General features: G+C 62.7%; 3 protein-coding genes across 3 annotated transcripts; 1 reads left to right on the forward strand and 2 right to left on the reverse strand.

The window, feature by feature from the left end:
- Window positions 1-1,158: 1,158 nt before the first annotated feature.
- LOC309578207 (uncharacterized protein) lies at window positions 1,159-3,446 on the forward strand (the record flags this gene model as incomplete). The annotated part of the gene is made up of 3 exons (XM_082290630.1): window positions 1,159-1,163; window positions 1,516-2,126; window positions 3,343-3,446. 3 exons carry the CDS (start codon window positions 1,159-1,161, stop codon window positions 3,444-3,446), a joined length of 720 nt encoding a protein of 239 aa, XP_082146756.1.
- ANPEP (alanyl aminopeptidase, membrane) lies at window positions 3,308-10,743 on the reverse strand. Its single transcript, XM_082290467.1, has 21 exons — window positions 10,636-10,743; window positions 8,400-9,294; window positions 7,986-8,131; window positions 7,773-7,909; window positions 7,563-7,689; window positions 7,299-7,453; window positions 7,113-7,226; window positions 6,853-6,996; window positions 6,713-6,778; window positions 6,505-6,570; window positions 6,168-6,340; window positions 6,007-6,086; window positions 5,717-5,850; window positions 5,573-5,628; window positions 5,308-5,455; window positions 5,107-5,198; window positions 4,878-4,988; window positions 4,622-4,789; window positions 4,374-4,514; window positions 4,175-4,256; window positions 3,308-3,636 (listed from the first exon to the last, which is right to left on the reverse strand). Exons 2-21 carry the CDS (start codon window positions 8,990-8,992, stop codon window positions 3,484-3,486), a joined length of 2,886 nt encoding a protein of 961 aa, XP_082146593.1. The 5' UTR covers window positions 8,993-9,294; window positions 10,636-10,743; the 3' UTR covers window positions 3,308-3,483.
- Window positions 10,744-12,546: 1,803 nt separating this feature from the next.
- AP3S2 (adaptor related protein complex 3 subunit sigma 2) lies at window positions 12,547-18,873 on the reverse strand. The gene is made up of 6 exons (XM_082290434.1): window positions 18,455-18,873; window positions 18,035-18,126; window positions 17,825-17,936; window positions 16,821-16,892; window positions 13,481-13,588; window positions 12,547-13,264 (listed from the first exon to the last, which is right to left on the reverse strand). Exons 1-6 carry the CDS (start codon window positions 18,521-18,523, stop codon window positions 13,136-13,138), a joined length of 582 nt encoding a protein of 193 aa, XP_082146560.1. The 5' UTR covers window positions 18,524-18,873; the 3' UTR covers window positions 12,547-13,135.
- Window positions 18,874-20,575: the final 1,702 nt, after the last annotated feature.

Below are 20,575 nucleotides of genomic sequence, written 5' to 3' on the forward strand. Positions count from 1 at the left end.
TGAGAAATGGGGTGCTCCCCAAATGAGCACCAGAGACCCTCAAAAAACCCCTACTCTTAAGTAAATGAGCTCCAAAAAGTGATATAAATATGCAAAAGAATTTGCAGGAATGTTTAGCCTACATGTATGAGTTTTGGGAAATGTAATAAGCAAGTTACAAAGATTTAAACTAGTCTGTTAGCCAGCTGCAGTGTGTGGAGTAGGAGGTACCCCCTGCACACCTGGCACTGAAATAAAGTAATGCTACTTTCTAATACTGAAATTACAGTGTTAGAGGGTTTTATTCCCAAGTTTTGGTGACAGCAGGACACCCTGCAGCCCCTCACCCCGAGGGGCAGGGGTTCCCCCCATCCCTTCTGCCCGTATCAATGGAGCAGGGTGCAGGCCCCTGAGGCAACACAGCCAGGGCACCACGATGGAGCTCAGTCAGTGCCCAGCTCAGGCTGTGCCCTCAGGAGCCCACAGCCCTTCTGCTGAGAAGTCCCAGCCCCTGCCCACTTGGGACCTGCCGTCCCTGCTCTAGCACCTCCCGGGTCAGACACCTGTGTGGTTTCTGGTGGTCACGCTTGTCCCTCTCTCTGGAGTGGGCACAGCTCACAGGGACACTGCCTGTGAGCTGTGTCTGGTGCAGGGGTCAGTGCTGCCAAGCACCTGGCAAGCAGCCCCCCTCACCTCCCACTTTCCCTCAGCCCATCTGCACGGAGGGTCCCCTGCTCCCGGCACCCTCAAGAGCTTGGCACCCACCACAGTGCACCCCAGTGCCCTGGGGACCCCAACCCCCAGTGGCACAATGCCCAGCCCAATCAGGGGCACAGCCTGGTGGGTCCCCAGGTGCCTCAGCTCATCTGGAGCCGTCCGGGGCTGCATCCCATCGGACTGGGGAGACAGAAGCAGCACGGCCAGTGCAGGGATGTCTCTGGGAAGGGAGCACCCCAGCCCCCCACCCAAGCACCCTGCACGCCCTGCACCCCCTGCCCCTTAGGGCCATCAGTCTGAGCCAGAGCCCCACGGACACGGGACTGGGAGCTGGGCAGAGGGCAGGGAGCTGTGGGGACCCTGCTGGGTGCCAGGGCTGGGAGCTCGAGATCCCGGCATTGGAAGGTCAAGTCCCGGGTGCCGGCTGCAGAGACGCTGTGCGGGGAGGTGCGGTGCAGGGGGATGCGGTACGGTGATGCGGCGCGATGCGGGGCTGGTGGCACGTTAGCATCTCTCACGGCCGTGTGAATGGGTCCCCACACACTTCCCAGCGCCGGCAGGGCCAATTAAGGACCAAAGGAGTCAGATCTGACACCTCTGCAAATGGGCCCGGCATTCCCAGGCTCCTGCCGCCCGCCCGGAGCGGGGGGAGGCTAGGGGGGGTGAAGGGGGGGGGGGTGTCGACACCTCCAGGTGGGCGCAGAGGCATCGCCCCGCACCCCCGGCCCAAATAAAGCCGGGGTTACCCCCAGACGCGGACAGCAGAACAGCCCCTAACCACGGCCAGACACAACATCACATCCCCAGCTCTTTCGGCAGAGTCCCCCGGTGCGTCGCTGCGCCGGGCCCCAGGGGCAGGAAGGGGGTGCGGGGCGGCGGGGGAGCGGGGGTCCCGCGGCAGAGCGCCAGCGAGCGGGAGAAGCTGCGGATGCGGCGGCTGGCGCAGGCCCTGCTGCGGCTGCGGCACTACCTGCCGCCCGCGCTGGCGCCCGCCGGGCAGACCCTCACCAAGATCGAGACCCTGCGCCTCGCCACCCGCTACATCGCCCACCTCTCCGCCCTGCTGGGGCTCGGCCGGGGGGCGCCGGCCCCCCGACACTGTCCCCTCTGCCCCCGGGGCCTGGGGTGCTGCCAGGACACGGAGCCCCGTGATGCTTCGCCCCCCGGCACTGCGGGTTGGGGGTCACCTCCCATGGCGAGGACCCCCCCGGAGCTGCACGGAGCTCCCGGCATGGGGACGGGTGCCTGGGGGTCACCTCTCTGCAGCCCTGCTGTGGGCACTCTCCCGGAGGTGCTTGGGGGTCCGGAGATGGGGCTAGGGACCTGGGGGTCACCCCCCTACACCCCTGCTGCAGGGATCCCCCCAGAGCTTCAGAGGATTCCCGGCTGCACCATCCTGGAGCCTTCCCACAGAGGTGACACAGCCACGGGTAATAGGATGGCTTCTTCTTGCTTCTTGGAGCCTCCCAGGGCAGGTGTGATGGACACGGGGCACCACAGGACCCCTGCACCTGGCTCCCAGCTGCCCGCACATCACCGGGTACCCGAAGACCTCCCCAGCCCAGCTCCTGCTCCTGCAGTCCCTGAGCTGGGGCGGAGGACAGTCCTCGTGGGGTGGGTGGCAGGGGGCGCGAGGTGCGGTGTGCCACAGCCACTCACCTCACGCAGCTCTTCCCACACAGCTTAGCAGTCCCTGGGCCCCAGCCAGGCTCATCTTCCCAGCTCGTGCCACAGCCTCTCTCCTCCCCAGCTGCACCCCAGTGCAGAGCACTGTAGGGGCTGGAGCTGACTGCACCCCTGGACACAGAGACCACACAGGCACGGTGGCATGGCAGTGAGGCAGTGGGACAGTGGCATGGCCATGTCACAGAGCTGCACGGGACAGGACAGACACCAGGATCCTCATTAAAGTTGCTGTGCAGCGCTGCTCCCCTGCTCCTTACTGTGGGACCTGCTGGCTGCACCCCAGCATGGGCAGGGTTAGGAGCACCCTTCAGCCTGGCACCCCACACACACAGCCAGGTGCTGCCCTGAACCAGGGGCTCAGTGCCCACTGCCAGCCCAACCCACAGCCCGGATGTGTCCCAGGGCTGGGGCGGCAGAGGGACTCACTACCTAGGCCGTCCCCACCCCCACTGACCCCCAGCTCCCACCTGCCTGGGAGTCCCATCCCTTCCCTGTGCCCAAAGACAGCTCCATCCCTTCAGGGTCCAGGGTAGCCCATGGGGGACAGTCCCTCCTACCTGTCACAGCCACCCCCCGTGGCCCCTGCCCCGACCCTGCAGTACCCGCCCAGAGCAGGGTCCTGGTGCCAGTCCGCAGGGAGCAGGCAGGGAGCCCCCTGAGCAGGGCCCAGCAGGAGAGCTCACACGCAGCTGTCAGACAGAGGGGCTGGCGTCAGCAAAGCCCCCAGAGCCACTTAGCACCAGGCTCCTAACAGCCTGGGGGGCTCACAGCCCTGCGCCCTGCCCCAGGCCTGCAGGCTGCAGGGCCCCTGGCACTTCCTACCCAGTCTGTCGAAGTCCCCTCAGCACAGCCCCCACACCCAAGGCACCCCTGGAAACTGGGAAAGTTTTTATTTACACCCCCACGGCATTTATTTACACCAGCCTGACTTCCCCCCTCCCACGCCCCCCATGTTCCCAGCGCCCATTATCCGGGCGTCAGGCCCCTCACTGGCAGTGTGGGACTGGGGGGCACAGGGGCCTGGGGGCCGCGGGGATGGAGTGAGCGGAGTCGGGAGTGGATGAGGGTCCATCCTGGTGGCCGGGCGAGCGCAGGCGCCTGTTAGCTGGTCTCGCCCCTGAACCACGCCAGCACCGTCGCCCGGTTCTCCTTCACCCAGTTGATGTTAGCGCGCGTCCGCTCCAGCGCCTGCTCCAGCGCCCGCGTCCCCGACCCAAACCCGATGTCCTGGTTGTCTTTCTTGAACTGCTCCAGCTGCCGGGCAGAGATGGCGCTGGAGCAGGCAGGGGGTGGGCCTGGCAGACCTCAGCAGCTCCCAGCACCACTCGACACCACCCCGGAACGCCCCAACAGCCCCTGACAACCCGTGAGCACTCCAGCACCACCCCAGCAGCTCTCAGCTGCTCCCTGGCAGAACCCCAACAGCCCCCAGTAGCCTCTGTGAGCCGCCAGCACCACTCCAGCAACCCCCACCACCACCCAACATCATCCTGACTGCCCCAGAAGCACCCTGACAGCCTTTGGAAGGCCCCCAGCACCCTCTCAGCAGCCTCCAGCAGCACCCCAACAGCCTCCAGCAGCCCATGCAGCACCCCAACAGCCCCTGGGAGCACTCTGACAGCCCTTGGGAGTCCCTGCCACCACCCCAGCAGCCTGTGACAGGAATAGAAGCCTCTTGGACCCCTGGGCACACATGCAGTAGGAAACCCCCTCTCAAGGGCTTCTGGCAAAGGGCAGCTCTGCCAAGGCTGGGATCTCTGGTCCCCTGGCCCCTGCCAGGGTCCAGCCTCACCTGTTGTAGCTCGAATTCTGAGGAAAAGCGCTGGGTCACAGATAAAATCAGGCGGGAGAAGGAGAAGGAGCCGCCCCCATACCTAGGAGAGCAGAACTGTGTTGAGCCAGGGGTTCCGCAGAGCCACAGGGGAGGGGACAGGAGAAGAGACAAGGGGTGCAGGGCGATAGGGGTGCCCCCAGTCCCCCACGGTGCTCACTGGCTGAAGAGCATCCTCCAGTTGCCACGGATGAAGTCCCAGGCCAGGGGCTGCCCCACAACATTGCTGGCAATGCTGTTGATCGTGGAGGTGGCATCCTGCTTCCGGATCTTTGTAGGGTCAAGGGTGTACTCCAGGTACCTGGAGGGGCATGACGCAGGGGTGAGGGGCTGGCAGGGGCAGCAGACATTATGTGGGTGATAGGCTGGTGGGGACACACCACAATGCCAGCCAGACCCCACACGCACCTGCTGAGGATCCAGGGGTGGGGGCTGCAGGAGAGGGCTGTGCGGAGCTTATCGGCCTCAGACACCACAGAGGCCTCCTGGAACCTGTCCCAGAGGAAATTCCAGGCCTCCTCCCCACCTGTGGCCACCATGCTGCAGTAGATGGCTGAGCGCAGGTTCGGGGGGACCCTGTTGGGGTAAGAGCCATCAGTGCCAGGAGTCCCTCGCCGTGCCCAGTCCAACCACACACACAGCGCCAGGGCTTCCGAGGACTCACGGGTTGTTGCTGGCATTCTGCTGCCACTGGAGCAAGTAGTTGGTGGCCAAATCCTGGCACTCGGTGATGCCGTAGGAGCAGGCAGTGCTGATGGCATTGATCTCATTGTACCTGGGGGAAAAGAGACCGTGAGGGCTGGGGTCCTGCACAGGGCACCCACCGGCCAGTGCCGGCTGGTGGCAGGGGACACCCCAGGGATCCAGCCCAGCCCTGGGGCCATGGTACTCACTGGACCATCAGGCCACTGGGGATCTCTTTCCAGCCATTGGTGATGTTCTTGTAGTAGGTGAAGAGAGGAGTCACCTGCTTCTTCATGTAGCTCTGGGAGCAAGAGGGAGTCAGTGCCCAGTGACACTGGCAGCAGCCCCCACACCACTGTGGGAGCAATCCTGGCCCCTCACCCCCAGCACTGGGGTGTCGCATCACTCACCGACATGGCCCCAAAGACCTCACTGCGGTCAAACATCAGCTGGAAGTACTGGAGGTTGCTGAGCGCTGCCTGCCAGGGCATGTATTCCTTCTCCTGGCTCAGGAACCGTGTCGTGTTCAGAGCCAAGGTCACGTTGACGTACTTGGCCCTGTCAGGGGTGAGGGCAGCGTCACCTCCCCAGCCCCACTGGCACTGCCCACCCCAGGGCACCCACCCCATCCAGCCCCTCACCCTGGTGGCACCCAGACCACCTGGCAGGGCTCACCTGGCCAGGTTAAAGGCGTCATCAATGATCTGGGCACGGTTGATCACAGGGAAGACCTAAGAGAGCAAAGTCAATGCCTCAGGGCAGACTGAGTGGGGCGGTGTGAATGGGGTCCTACACCACAGCCTTGACCACCCCGTGTACCTCGTGGCCATTGACAAGCTGGTTGAGGAGCTGATCCCAGTTCTCCTGGTTGTAATTGACACGGAAGTACCCAGTGACATTGAGGTTCAGCAGGAGCCAGCTGGAGCTGTTGAGCTTGAACTGGTTGTTGGTGTCTGGGAAGGGGACAGGAGGCTCTGCCAGAGCCGCACCCCCACCCAGGGCGGGCCAGGCTCAGCCCCCACCACCACTGCCTCCCTGGGAACCCCGACCAGTGCCACAGCAGCGGAGGTGGCAGCAAGACCCCCACTCACAGCCAGGACACACCATACCTGTGACATTGGTCAGCCAGTAGCTGCTGTTCCCAAGGCTCTTGTCTATCATCCAGGTGATGGGGATGATCCAGGTGTAGCTGTGCCATGGACAGACAGGTGGTGGGACTGGCCCTCAACCCCTGACCCCTCAGTTCCTAGCCAGCCCCCACCCCACTCACTTGAAGGCAGAGGGTCTGTCCACAGAGGATGCAGGGTCCAGCAGAAAATGGGTCTGGTTGATGGTGCCAGTGCGGGTGTCAACAGTCACCACAGGGAAGCCCATCTGCAGCGTCCAGCGATCCATGATGTTGCTGATATTGTTAGGCAGTGAGACGTTGTTCTTATTCACCGCCTGCGGGGATGGCAGCACCGCTGGTCACCAGGGGCAGGGGCATGGGCAGTGTGGGGCTTGGCCGGTGCTGCAACCCTCACCCAGCATGTGGGACCCAGTCACATCAGGCAGCCCCCCCCAGAGCCAGGGCTTGGGATGCTGCAGGAGCACCAGCCCCCTCCTACCTCTTGCAGATGGACCCAGAGGTCAGAGTAGACAGTGTTGTTGTAGGCGAAGGTGTGGAGGTAGGACTGTGGGAGAGCACCAAGAGAGACAGGTGAGCAAGGGCAAGTCTGGGGTGTGGGACACCCCCAGAGCACCTGGGAAGGCCCCTACCATGGGATGCCCACCCTGCTCTGAGCTTGCTGCCCCCCAGTACCAGCAGCACCTCACCTGCAGCCCTTGCTTGAAGATGTCCTCACTGAGGAAGTCCGAGAGCATCCGCAGCACCGACGCTCCCTGCAGGGACAGCAGGTCAGAGAAACCAGGGACACCCCACAGTCCATCCCCACCTCAAGGACCCCCATGCACACCTTGCTGTAGGCGATGCTGTCAAAGACTTCACTGATCTGGGCTGGGGTGTTGATCTCTTCCTCGCGGAAGGAGAGTGGGTGGGAGCTGGCCAGGGCATCTGTTGCCATCACCGCATGCAGCTCGTTCAGCACCATCAGGTCTTTCTGCAGAGGGAGCACCAACACCTGCCTCAGCCCTGCGTGTGCCACCTGGCACTGGGGCAGACCCTGGGGTGCCTGTTCCCCTGCCTGCCCCCATGCCCATCGTCCCTGGCACTCACAATGTTCCAGGAAGGCTCAGCTGAGTCGGCGCCCAGGTATTCCACATACGAGGCGAAGCCCTCATTCAGCCACAGGTCGTTCCACCACCGCAGCGTCACCAAATTCCCAAACCACTGCAGAGGGCACAGCACCCCCTCAGCCACCAGCTATCAATCAGGGGAGTGGGCGAGGGCTGCAGCAGGTACCTGGTGGGCCAGCTCATGGGCGATGACGGTCACCACCCGCTCCTTGTTGCCAATGGAGGAGTATGCAGCATCAAAGAGCAGTGAGTTCTCCCGGTAGGTCACCAGCCCCCAGTTCTCCATCGCGCCTGCGTTGAAATCAGGGAGGCCAACCTGGTCTGGGGATGGAGGGGTCCCATCAGTGCCCTGCTGACAGCATACTGGACCATCCTCCCCCTCTGCGGTGGGCACCTCAACCCAGTGTCCCAGGCACCCTGCAGCACCCACCAGACTTTGGGAGCGGGTAGGCCGTGTTGTAATGACCCTCAAAGAACCTGAGGATGGGGCCAGTGACATTGAGTGAGTAGTTGCCATGGCCCTCTTTGATGGCCTCGGGGCGGCCCCAGATGCGAATCTGGAGAGGAGAGATGCAGGACTCATCAGTGGCCCAGGTTCAGCCACCCAGGTGGGCAGAGGGTGGACCCCACCCCATCCTACCAGTGTACTCTCTGAGTCATTCTGCACGTTGGTGAACTGGCTGACAATGAAGGCCAGAAGGTACGTGGACATCCTGGGGGTGGTTTCGAACTCAGTGACATTCCAGGCCTCCCCATCAATCATCTGCTGCATGGTGTCTGTGGAGATCAGAGGATCACCCCACAGCCCTGCCAGGCCCCCAGCCCCCCAATGGGGTCCTGCTGCCCCACTCACTCTTGGCAGGCATGTTCGAAATGGCCCCATAGTCGGAGGGGTGGACCAGTGTCACTGTGAAGTTGGCTTTCATGGCCGGCTCATCGAAGCAGGGGAAAGCTTTGCGTGCATCAGCCGCCTGCATCTGCGTGGTGGCCACCACCTGCCTGTGAGCAAACCCCATCAGTCCCGGGGCTCCCTGCAGAAGCTGCGCCCCCCAGTCCCCTTGCTCCCATCCCCACTGGGGCATCATGAGGATGCAAGGGGAGCACAGAGGCTCCACACACCCATCCCATTGTCCTGGTGGGACAGGAGCCCCAAAGCCTGCCCATGCCCTCCACTGCCCTGTGCCAGCCCTGTGCCCCTCATTCCCCTTCCCACCACCACATCGGGCCAGCCCTGTGGCCTCCACCCCGTCCTCTGCCCTCCACCTACTTGTTGCCTGACTTGTCCGTGTATTCGCTGCGATAGAAGCCAGCAAGGTCATCAGCCAGCTCCCCGGTGAAGTTGCAGGACAGCCGGTACCGCTGGCCCTGCTGCAGGGGGGTCTCCAGCTGCACCACCAGGTACTGGGTGGGAGTCTCCAGCCAGGTGCGGGAGATGGCAGGGGCACTGCCACCACCCTCTGCCTGCAATGTGGCATGGAAGGAGCCATGCATGGTGTAGTTCAGCTTGTTGCTGTGGATGAGGATGAGGTCGGTGGCTTCCATACAGATGAAGACCACACTGCTGTTGCCCTTGAAGATGTACATGTTGTTGGCGTCGGCCTTCAGGAAGGGCTGCAGGGACACCTCGTAGCTATCCGGCTTCAGCGTGGTCGGCAACCTCCACCGGTTCCAGGGGTTGTTGGGGGTGGGGGTGGTGGTGATGTTGGGGCCAGGCGTGCTGCTGGTACCCACATCAGACGTTCCCTTGTTCTTCTCCTGGGCGTACACCACTGAGAGTGCAATAATGGTGGCCACAGCCCCCAGGCCCAGCACGATGGCCACAATGCCCACAGTCTTGCTGATGAAGAAGCCGGCTGCCATGGTGGGCAGCTGGAGCGGCACTGGCGGAGACTGCACTGGTGCAGGCACGGCTTTTAGCCTCTCTCCCACAAGGTTTATTAGTCCAAGTTAATGGGTGAAGGATTAAATGGCCATGGGGCTCAGGGCGGTAACAGACCCTGGGATGAGCTTTCCACTCACCCCCCCCCGAGCCCAGCGGGAGCACCAACACCCAGTGGCACTGCTGCAGCGGCGGAGCTGGTGGTGGGGGGGTTGCACCATCAGGGAGCCTGTGCGGGCTGTGGGCCTGGACCCCTGGTGTCCTTCCTCACACTGGCCTGGCCCTGCAAAAGGAGGGACAGGGTGGGTAGCTGAAGCTAGCAGCCACCTCCCCACCATGCTGCAGGTCCCAGTGTGTGTCCCCATCAGCCAAGGCCAGGTGCAGACTTAGTGTCACCCCATTTACTGTCGAGTGATGGGGTCTGAGCCACTGTCAGAGGGTCCAGGCCACCCCTGCCTGTGAGGGGCACAGCTCACCGGCTGCCCCCCCCATCGGGGAAAGCAGGAGGTGTGGGATGCAGCACAGTGGCGAGGGAAGGTAGGGGGGATACCTGGGAGGAGCTCACCCTGCCCACAGCCCTCTCAAAGTCCAAGGTCATGAACCTGAAGGCATGGGGGTCAAACTCCGTCCTGGTGAACCCAGTCCCAGTGGGCACGTGTGAGATCCCCACCCAGGGTAGGGTGCAGGGGTGACAGAACATGTCACACACTGGGAATAGGATCTCCTGTTCCCAAGATCTGATCGATCTCTCCATAGGGGGATATGGGCAGGTGCTGCCAGGAGCCACAGCTGGGGCAAAGGGCAAATCAGGATGAAGCCCTGCCCTGTCCCGGACAGCACCCAGCTGCACCCACCAGGGCCACTGTGCCTGGCACAAATCACTCTGGATGCTGCTGGTGTCCCTGGTATTCCCTGTTTGACACAGCCATCCCCCGGCCCAGAGGCCGCTGCTGGCTCCCTCAGCCCCATCCCCACCCTGGCTCTGGCCAAAGGCTACAGCTTTAGGGACAGCCCCCCACAGGACCAAGGGCCACAGGTGGCTGTGAGGGTGCCAGGCACTCTGCACACCCTCCGTCCCACACCAACGGGCCTGCTGGCTCTCCCCACAGCCCCTCGGGCACAGCACACAGGCATCCCCCACTGCCTCGGCTGGGGAGGGGGCTGGATGGAGTTAATGGGGAGCAGCACTGGGGTGAGACACAGCACCCACACCCTGACTTCCCCAGCACCCGCAGGATTCTGTCCCCACCCCTAGAAGACCCCTCTTTGGAGCCCAGCCAGCAGCACATGCATATCCCACGTCCCACAAGCGACACGGATGTTGGGCATCATCCCCGCGGGCACGCGGGTCCCTTGAGGCTCTGACCTCACACACCCCCCAGAGCCCTTCACACCGTCACGCACCCCCACAGACCCCCCCAAGCCCTCCCATCGCATATGGGCTCCATAACCCCCATGTACGTGAACCCCACTGCTAGCCCCCCACCCCACAGCCCCCGCCAGCCCCCCCGCGCACCCCCACAGCCCCTTCCCCCACTTGGTCCGCTCCAACGCACCCCGCGGACCCCCGGCTTCGGGTGTGAACCCCCCCGGAGCCTGAGCGGCAGCAGAGTGCCCCCCTCACCTTCCTGCGCTCAGCCGTGGGCAGCCAGGGACAGCGGGGTCCCGCCCGCCCCGTTCCCACTTCCTGCGCCCCACGCGTCGCCCTGCCTGTCCTCCTGCCTGCGCCCGACTGTCCGTCCCAGCTCTGCGCTCGCAGCTCCAGGGCGAGGAAAGTTTCCTCCAAAGCTCCAGGGCAGGAACCCGGAGCTCTCGCCCCCTTTAACCTCATGTCTGCCGGCCGGCGGGGCGGAGGCCCGGGACAGCGCGGGGCAGCGTGGAAGGGAGAACCTCCGGCATGGGTTCCCCCGCACTGGAACAGGGCGAGGAGGCAGTTCTGAAGGAAAAGAGTGCTGGGCAGGGGGCCTGGATTTGGGAACACGCTCCGGCAGGCGGAGCTGAGCCCAGCAAAACCCGGCACCCATGGGTGCCACAGCACAGCACAGCTGGGGCAGGCAGTGGGCTGGGGCCAGGAGCCATCCCCAGGCTCCAGCCCCGTCTCCATCTCCGGACCATGCAGGCGGCTCGGAGGGGGAACGCTGAGCCCCGGCCCGCCCCTGCCCTCTACAGCCCTTCACACGCTGCATCCCCCGGCTCGCTCTGGGGTGTGGGAGGGGTCTGGTGACCCACCCAGCGCAGCCCCTCTCGGCACAACGCGGGGTCACTGCCAGCGCCGGGCACTCACAGCTCCCGCACAGCCCACCGCCACCGGGGTCGGGGCTGAAGCTCCCCAGGAAGGGAAGTGGCGGGCTAGGGGTTCACCCCAGCACATCCCAGCGTGAACCAGGGCTTGGGAAGAGAGAGCAGCAGGGAGCGGCAGAGGGGCTTCCCCGACCCCAGCACGGCCACGGTCCTCAGCCTCCCACGCCCCGCAGAGCAGCAAGGCTGAGGCTCTGGCGAGACGTAGGACGGGGCAATGGGGCCGGAGCTGTCGGCAGAGCCGCTACGGGAGGTGTAGAGGGAGCACATGTGGCCGGACACAGCGGCAGTGGCAGTGGGGTGCTGTGGCGTGGGGCCGGCCACAGGCACTGCCCATGGCGGCCGACCCCCCATATCCCAGCCTGGCGCAGAGCACCTTGCCAGCACCTCGCCAACTCCCTCGCCTTGAGGTGAGCCGCAGCGTTCCCCTCTGACCGTCTCAGCCCTGCCAGACTCCGCGTCCCAGCCTCAGGAAAGGGCCCGGGCACGATGGTTAACCTGCACCCTTCGCTGGCACCTACAAGGGGAGGAGGCGGGCCAGCGGAGAAAAGGACACAGCAGGTTGCCGAACTCCCTGACCTCCAGGAGTGCTGATGTGGCTAGTGGCCAGCTGGGGAAGGGTTAAGCTGCAGGGAGGAAAAAATTCCTTCCAGGCAGAGTTACGGTTTCCCTGCCAGGGGAAGTGGAGGCAGAACCCGGAGCACAGCTGGGGAGCAGAGGAAGGGCCCCTGGCCAGCCTCAGGGGCTGGTGGCCAGATGGAGCCGTGGCGGAGCCAGGGCAGTGGGGCACATGGCTGACAGAGCCCATCAGGGTCACTGTGGCCCCCAGGACAAGCTCTGCTCCTCCCTGGCCTTAGGGGACCCCAGCCCCACAGCTCCCACACACCCACAGAGCCGTCAGAGCTCATGGCTGCCCTGCACTGATGCTCTGCGGCAGGGAGAGTGCAGGAACTGGCAAGGGCCGAGCTGCCACCAAAGGCCCAAAGCTGGGGACGCTGCCATCACAGCCCGAGCAGGGCCATCACCCTCCCCGCACCTGCTCCAAGAGCAGAGGGACCCTGCCCTAAGTCGCCTGCCCTCCCCTGGGGCATCTAAGGCCCCCTTTCCCACCCCCAGGGCCTCCACCAGCCAAAAGCCCCCGGGGCTGCAGCTGCCCCAGGAGAGTTGCGCAGAGCCCCCGGCCTCCTCCCCGTCCAGCAGCACCCACAGCAGACACAGACACGGGTTCAAGGGCAGTTTATTGGGACACAGAGACACACTCCAGCATCCCCAGCCTGGCCTGACCCTGCAAGCTACCACCTGCCTGTCCCCCAGGTCACTCAGCTCCCGTCCCTCTTGCTGCCACATCCCCATTCCAGCATGTCCCACTCACACTGTCCCCAGGGCACACAGCAGCACCCATGAGTGACCCCCACCCAGCTGGGGCCCATCCCAGAGAGCAGGACCAGGGCAGGGGACAGCCATGACTGGGAGGACGAAGGAGACAACCTGCAGCTCCTGATAGAGCTGCCACTACAGGCACACGTTCACCGCTGGAAATCCCAAGAATCCCAGGAGAGGCAGAAGCCAACTCTTCCCCACAGCAAGGAGAGGCTGCATGTCCACAGGGAAGGAGGGGAAGGAAGGGCACCCTCCTTGTTGGGGGACCAGAGAGCAGAACTGAGCCCAGGTCCAGGGTGAGGGACCCCCCGCACCCCGTTCTCTGAGCCCTGTCACTGCTCCCTGCCCTCAGCCACTACCGGCCCCCATGTGCAGCATGGGCAGAGCCCCGGGAGGAGACGGGGACCCCAGCTCTGCTTAGCAGGCAGCCCCCCACCACAGGCTGCTCACATGAACTGTGACAGATTGGGCACTTTGATGTTGATGTCCCCGATGTTGATGTTGCGGGGGATCTCGGGCAGGTTGATGTTCTTCACGGCTGACACAGCACGGGAAGGAGCAGCTGAGAGGCCTCCCTGGGGACAGAGGCACTGTGACCACTGGTCCCACCCCGCAGCCCCATCTTCCTAGTGACAGTGCAAATTGGATGATAAACCTTTTAGGGCCTGAGGTCATTAACAGGCAGACACTGGGAATACCCTGGATGCCCTCCCACACAGCCACCCTGACCCCATGGGCCACCTTCCCTCGCAGACCAAGGTTCTGTCAGCTCCCGCAGCGTCACCGCTCACCTCTGCCTTCTCCAGCTTGCCCTGGGCCTCCACCTGCGCCACAATCTCGTTCATATTGGTCTCCAGCACCATCCCGCCGATCACCATCTCCTGCAGGATGTGGTGGACCTGCCAGGGAGGGAGGGGGAGAGAGAACAGAAGGCTGAGGTCCCAGTCCTGGCCTGGCAATGGCTGCAGCGCTGGCATGGAAGTGTGTCAGGGGTCAGCATTTCCCCAAGGGACATAAATCTACCCCTGTCCCCTTCTTAGCTGCCTGGACAATGAAAGGGTGGCCTTTTGGGGCATGGGGAGCCTCAAAGCTCCATTTACCACCTGTATCCCCACTCTAGATGACACCCACCCACCCACCAGGCATAAAGCAGCCCCTAGAGTAGCCAGATGCAACTCATTCTACTGGCACAGCCTGGCTGTGCCACCTCCAACAGATGGTTGCTCCCTCCCTGGGCCAGAAGCCAGGTTACAGCAGGAATGTGTCCTAGAGGGGACCCCAGCAGGCAGCAGGGTCCTCACTGGGCAGGACACTTTTCCCTAGAAGCTCCTTCTCTTCAGAAAGACGGGCCAGAGCTGGGCTTCTGAGCTGTCTCTTAGGAAGGTCGGGACTGTGACATAGGCACAGAAAAAGCACAGAAGTGTCAGGGGAGTCTCCTCCTTTCCTGGAATACCTTGAGTCCAAGGATGAACAGCTAGGCAGGGCCAGTGGAATCACGCAGCCAGAGCCAGGAAAGGGACATTGCTGAGCTGCAACCCCAGAAATTGCAACCAGCCCTGGGGCGGCAGTCAGGCTGTGCTGGTGGCTACAACCACCCTCAGCTCCTGCACCTGGCTCAACCCAGCATTCCCTGCACAGTCAGCAACTCCCGATGAGTTCCCAGCACAGATAATGGATTTATGGGCCCGAGTTACTTCCGTGCAAGAGGCTATGCAGGAGCATATTTGGGTTATGAGATTGTTTTATGGTTTCACAGGGCCAGGCTGCGCTTGTAAACCATACCTTGTAACAAACTGCCAGGACAATCCTGGGGAGAATAAAGATAATGAGAGAACCCGCTCTGAGGGGGAATCACAGCTCTGTGAGGTGATCCCAGACAAAAGTGAGGTGATCCAGCCCAGGGCTCCCCATAGGTCCTGTCCCGCTACAACAGTACCTGGAGCAGCAGAAGGTTTGTGGGATCAGCTTGGCACAGGGTGAGCCACAGGGGACACTGGGTGAGCCCCAGGCAGCTCCTGGGACTCGCCACAGCCCTGGAACCCTCCACAGCCCTGGAACCCCCATCCCACAGCCCAGTCCCAGTGCACAACTGAAGCAGCTGGAGCAAGCAGCTCCCACAGCCAAAAAGGATATGGGAGCATCAGGAAACTGGTGATTCAAGATCTGGCTTCAGCCCAAGCTGGCTCCAAACCACCAGGGCAGAAATCCTGAGCAAGTTTTGTTTTCCAAGCCAAAGCACAGCACATCCTGAGCAATCCATGTCCCCTCTGGGACCCTGCAGCTGCTGAGTGCAGCTCACACTCCTCTCCAAGGTGGAAAGCATGACCAAGAGCTGGGCATAGCCCATCCTGAGTCTCCCCTTGTGACAGGGGATCCCTGCAGCTCTGAGGTTGGGGCTCCCAAAGCCGATAGCTAAAAGCACTGGTGTCACTCGTGCCTGAGCAATGTCCCCCTCCATTGGCCCAGGCAGGAGTAGGACCCCAGACCGGCCACAGCTCTGGTCCTGTGGCCCTTGTGGTGCAGGTAGTCTGAGGTGGAACTTACAGCAAAAAGAAAAATCACAGAATGCAGCCAAAGTTGCACCTGAACCCCTGCCAGCCCCTGCCCGGGGAGACATTCACAGCCCTGCCTGGGCATCCAAGGGGGGCAACCAGGGCCCAGCAGGACACAACAGCACACTCCCAGCACCCCAAACACTGTCCCTCTGCAACCAAACTCCTGGAAGCACAGGAACACGAGCACATCCGAGAAATAAACATGTGCCAAATATAGAAAGAGACCAGAGGACCAATTGATAGTGGCCAAGACTTGAGTCAAAGCTGGGAAGCAGCAGGAGCATCGGATGGGAAGTAAACAGGGCTGGGAGAGCCTGCAGTGACCGAGCTGGGGTCTCCACTATCAGATACCCTGATTCCTGTCTCCTGAGAATGTTCTTCCAGGCAGGAGAGGTCAGAGGAAGGGTGACCCCACTACTGCTGGCAAAGCTGCCAGGCAATAGTGTGATGTCCCCTGCCCGAGGGGTGCTGGCTGGCAGTGAGGCTCAGCATAAACTGCATGTAAAGGTCATGTAAAGCTGAGAGTAAGGATGAGTGAAAAGCTGCTGGGTCCTGGTCACACCACAGAGTCAGCACTCACGAGCACATCCTCCCCCAGCTGTGGGCAGAGCTGACCTGGGCAGCTGCCAACTTTTCCCGCAGCTGCTCAGCCCTCCTTCCTTCTTTGATAAATGCTTTGATAAACATTTCTGCTGACAAGATAATCATGTTGTGGCATTTTGGAAAGTTTACAGCGGGACAAACAGTGAAACCAAAGCCCAACCTCAGCAGCTGGTAATGCAAAGCTCCCCCAGACCTGCTCACTCCCCTTCCTTGCCAGTTCCCCAGCTGGAATCACCAATGGAAAGGGAGCGTTTTACACATTTTTTTTTCCCAGTGCTCTTTTTTGTTGACATGTTTTTGTCTTTAGTAAGGCAAGAAAATCTTGATCAACAGCAACGTAAGCCCAGTACCCTCAGCCAAGCCCCTCTCTGCTCCAAGTCTATTCCTGGCTATCTATTTCCAGCTATCTTCAGCCTTGTGACTCAGGACATGATCAAAGGGGATGGGTTTCCGCCCAGGAACTCTGTCCAGCTCAAGAGGAAGCATTACAGGCTGTGGCTCAAACCAAAGTTTACCCAGCCCTTTGAATTCCAAACACTCCCATTGTTCCTTCCCGTTTTTTACCCTGCAGCCATTGTCCCTTCCCTTTTTTTTCCCTGCAGCTGTAGTAAAATGTTAACTCTCACGAGGTGTCACAGCTTGGAGCAGAGACAGGACACTCTAGCACCAGGTCAGAGTCTGCCCAGTTCCCCCAGTGCTGGCTGTGGAGCGCAGATCTGTCACTTGGCCACGGCCACCCGGCACCAGGGCAGCCCCATGGCTGGGCACAGCTCCCCACGGGCTCAGAGCAGCCCAGCACTTGGGTCTCTCGTCAGGAGGACACCATGTGGGTGGCTTCCAAAGAACACAGGCTGAAAGCTTCCCATACAGGATGTCAATCCCTCCCAAAGTGACCCCTGCCAACCCCGACCCTCCTGGCCAGCCCCAGCCCAAGAAATGCAGGCTCTGGAGCAGCCCAGAGCCCACCACCCACCTTGTCCATGTGGAAGATGAGATCCAGTTCACAGACATTCTCAAAGCACTTGTCCAGCGTCTCCACAAACACCTGGGACAGTAGACAGAGACCAGGCAAGATGGTCACACCAACCCCATGGAACATTCCAGGCCTGGGACAGAGTGACTGGAAAGCTGGAAAAGGACCTAGGGATGCTGGTGACTGTGGCTGAACATGAGCCCAGGTGTGTCCATGTGGGCAAGAGGCCAATGGCACCTGGCTTGTGTCAGTGTGGGCACAGCCCCAGGGCAGCGCTCGTTCCCTGAGCTGGCACTGCTGAGGCACCTCCAGTGCTGGGGGCAGTTCTGGGCCCCTCCCAACAAGAGAGACCTGGAGGGGCTGGAGCATGTCCAGGGAACAGAAAAGAAAAGGAGGCTGAGGGGACTTTCTTCCCATATCCTGGTGTTTAAAGGGTGCCTACAAAGCTGGAAAGTCCCTTCACACAAGGAGTCATACGGAAAGACAGAGTGATGGGTACAAGTTCCTCTTGGGGAGACTCCAGTAAGGCACAAGAGGAAAATTTTTTCCAAAGAAAACAGCCACTGAATAATCTCCATGGGGAAGTGGGGGATTCCCCAGCACTGGATACTTTTCACATGCCAGGGTGTTGGGCCTTGTCTAGGCCATGCTTTGCCAAGAAAGGCCGGACCAGACAATCCCTGAGGTCCCTTCCAACCTAGGATTTCAGAATCCTAGGATTAATGGTTGGACTTGATGCTCTTAAGGGTCTTTTCCACACTAAATGATCCTATGCTTCTATTTTTAAAAGACATTCACTCAGATTGACTTTCCCTGCTGCTCCCAGGTGCAGAAGCCACGTAGAAGCTCAGGGAGTACGTGCAGCCCCCTGCTCCCCACCATGGCCCCGAGGGCTTCTCAGGCCTTTCAGAAGGGCTGGCACAGGGATGCCATGGGCATGAAATGCCCCTGAATGGTGTCAGGGCAGGGCAGCACCCGGGAAAGTGGGCCCTGCAGGGACGCACCTGGATGAGGTCCAGGATGCCCAGCTCACTCTCCGAGGAGTCCACGCAGAACACAAAGTACAGCGTGGCGTAGTGACGGTAGATCAGCTTGTAGTCCGAGCCGCCGAACAGGCTGTGGGGACACAGGGAGAGCTGAAGGGCTCTGGGGGGACACCCAGACACTACGCAGTGTGAGGGGACAGCCCGGCATGGCCCCTCACCGGCTGGTACCTGCCACACTCCAGGAAGTTGCAGATGTGGTCATCCCGCTTCAGTACCAGGTGGAAGGTGTCACGGATGATCTGCTGCTGGACCTCTTCTGCCTGCCAGGAGGAGACGGTGGGTGGGCACCCATGGATGCACGCCCCACCCATGGAACCCACGTCCCCCGCAGTCCCCTGCTGCCCCAGGGGCGCCGTGAGCCAATCCGGGTGCCACCCATGGATGACCCGGGGCATCCTGAAGGACGCGACCAGGGCACGGGCAGGGCTCCCCCAAGCCGCAGAGACTGCCCCTGCTCTCGGGACATCCCCAGCCCCATCGAGCCCCACGACGCCCTCAGCCCTGCACTGGTGCCGGTCCCGGTCCCGCACCGGGCTCAGGCACCCGCTGCCGCAGCCCCACCGGCGGCCCCCCGGCCCGGTCGCGCACCAGGTGCTGGTAGAAGCGGACGAGCCGCGGCTTCCCGTGGTTGTTGAACACCAGGATGGCGTTGATCATCCCGGCGGCGCCTCGGGCCGGGCCGGGAGCAGCACCGCGGCCGCAGACCCACCGCAGGAAGCCCCTCGGCCGCCCCGGAAGCGCAGCCCGGCTCCGGTGGGCTGAGCCCGCGGTGACCCTGCGGACCCGCCGGGACGCGGGAACGATCAAAGACGCTCCTAGGCGGGGGCTCCCCGGGACCGCGCGGCTGCGCCGCGGCCTGCCGCAGGGGCGGAGTCGGTCGTTCCTCGCAGCCCGACGGGGCAGGACGGGCAGGTCCAGAGCCGGGATGCGGCCGCCGCTGCCTGCACCGGGACCGCCGGGACCGCCGGGACCACCGAGACCCGCCGCTGTGTCCCCGCCTGCGCCGCCAGGGGGCGCACCAGCCCCGCCGGGAGCGGCGCGCCGCGCAGGGGAGGAACGAGGAGCTCGGCCACGCCCTCTTTTAAAGGGCCAGCGACTCTGCCTGCCCGAAGGGGGCGTGCGCGTGGGCACCGGCGGGGTCAGAGCTCACCGGCCCCTGCCCGGTCCCGCTTGCCCCCAGCGCGGGTACACACCGGCCAGGGCCCGCAACAGCGCCCTGTCCTGGGGAGTGTGAGAAAAGGGCGGGGCAATCCCGCGTGGCATCGGGGGCTAGCCACGGGCCCTTATCCGGGGGTTACGGACACGGTTCCTCGGTGCCGGCGGAACCGCCGGGAACATCGAGGGAAGGGAGAGCCGGGTCAGTGCCCGTCTCGGTGGGCTGGGAGGAACGGGGAGAGGGAAAGGGAAGCGCCACGGAGTGACCGGGGCAGGACACCCCGCGTCCTGATTGGCTGAGGCGGCTGCAGCCTCGAGCCGCCACGTTCTGATTGGCTGAGTCAGCAGCCTCCCGAATCCGCGTCCTGATTGGCTGAGATGGCCGCGTCCTTCTGAATGCGCGTCCTGATTGGCTGAAGCGGACGGGCAGCTGCTCCCTGACAGCCGGGGCTGCCGGGGCCGGTCCCGACCTCGGGCCCGCTGCGCCCGGTCCTGCTCCGGGTCCCGCTCCGGGTCCCGCTCCTGGTCCCGCTCCTGGTCCCGCTCCGTGTCACAGTGTGCACCCCACTCTGTGTCCTGCCCTGTTCCCCGCTCTGTATCCCGCTCTGTGCCCTGCTTTGTTCCCCGCTCCGTGTCCCACCCTGTGTCCTGCTCCATGCCCCGCTCTGTATCCCACTCTGTGCCCCTCCCCCTGTATCCCTCCATGCCCTGCTCTGTGCCCCGCCAGGTGCCCCCTGGCTGGGGCACCCACGGGAATTCAAAGGAGTGAATCTCCCTGCGCCTCGTCTCTTCCCATCAGTATTGACAAATATTTGTGCAGGCAGAGCCGTTTCCAGGCCACGTGCGGGGCGAGGCCGGGCTGAGAATGTGGGGAGGGAAGTGGCAGTTTGGGGACCGGTGACACCAGCCGGGTCCGGGCTCCAGAAGGCTCCAGGCTGGGCCGGCGGGCAGCAACAGGGACGTGACGGGATACTGGGCATCCCCCAGACGGGCGTGGGGGATGTGAGCACCGGCAGTGGCAGCGGGGACAGAGCAGGGAGCTCGGTTTTCACCACGAACACAAAAAAAAAAAAAAAAAAAAAAGAAAAGCAGAAGTGAGCCCAGACAAAGGGCTGGCTGCGTGTGGAGACAAACTCTACCGCGATTAGTCCGGCCGGCGCCACCTGCTTCCATGGAGATGAGAATCTCCCGACACACCAGTCGAATCCCGGCTGCCTCTGCATGCTCCTTCTTCCATGGGGAGGAGATCCTCATCCTCCTCCTCCTCTTCTTCTTCCTCCTCCTTCTCCTCATCCTCATTCTCCTCCTCCTCCTACTCTTCCTTCTCCTCCTCCTCACGATGGTAGCCAAAGCCTGCAACCCGCAGATCCTTGGCTGTTGCCACCCACTCTCCTTCCCATGCCACATCTCATCCCCATCCCTCCCTTTGGGGACCAGCTACCTCCTGCCACCACATCCCCACAGCCAAGTAGCTCAACCTCTCCCTCTACCTTCTTGGGGGAGTCAACAGCACCCCCCTCCCCAAACCCTCCAACGTCTGGATCACCTGCTCCC

This window comes from Coloeus monedula (genome assembly GCF_965178545.1).
Source record: "Coloeus monedula genome assembly, chromosome: 14".
In the NCBI taxonomy this organism is placed as follows: domain Eukaryota; kingdom Metazoa; phylum Chordata; class Aves; order Passeriformes; family Corvidae; genus Coloeus; species Coloeus monedula.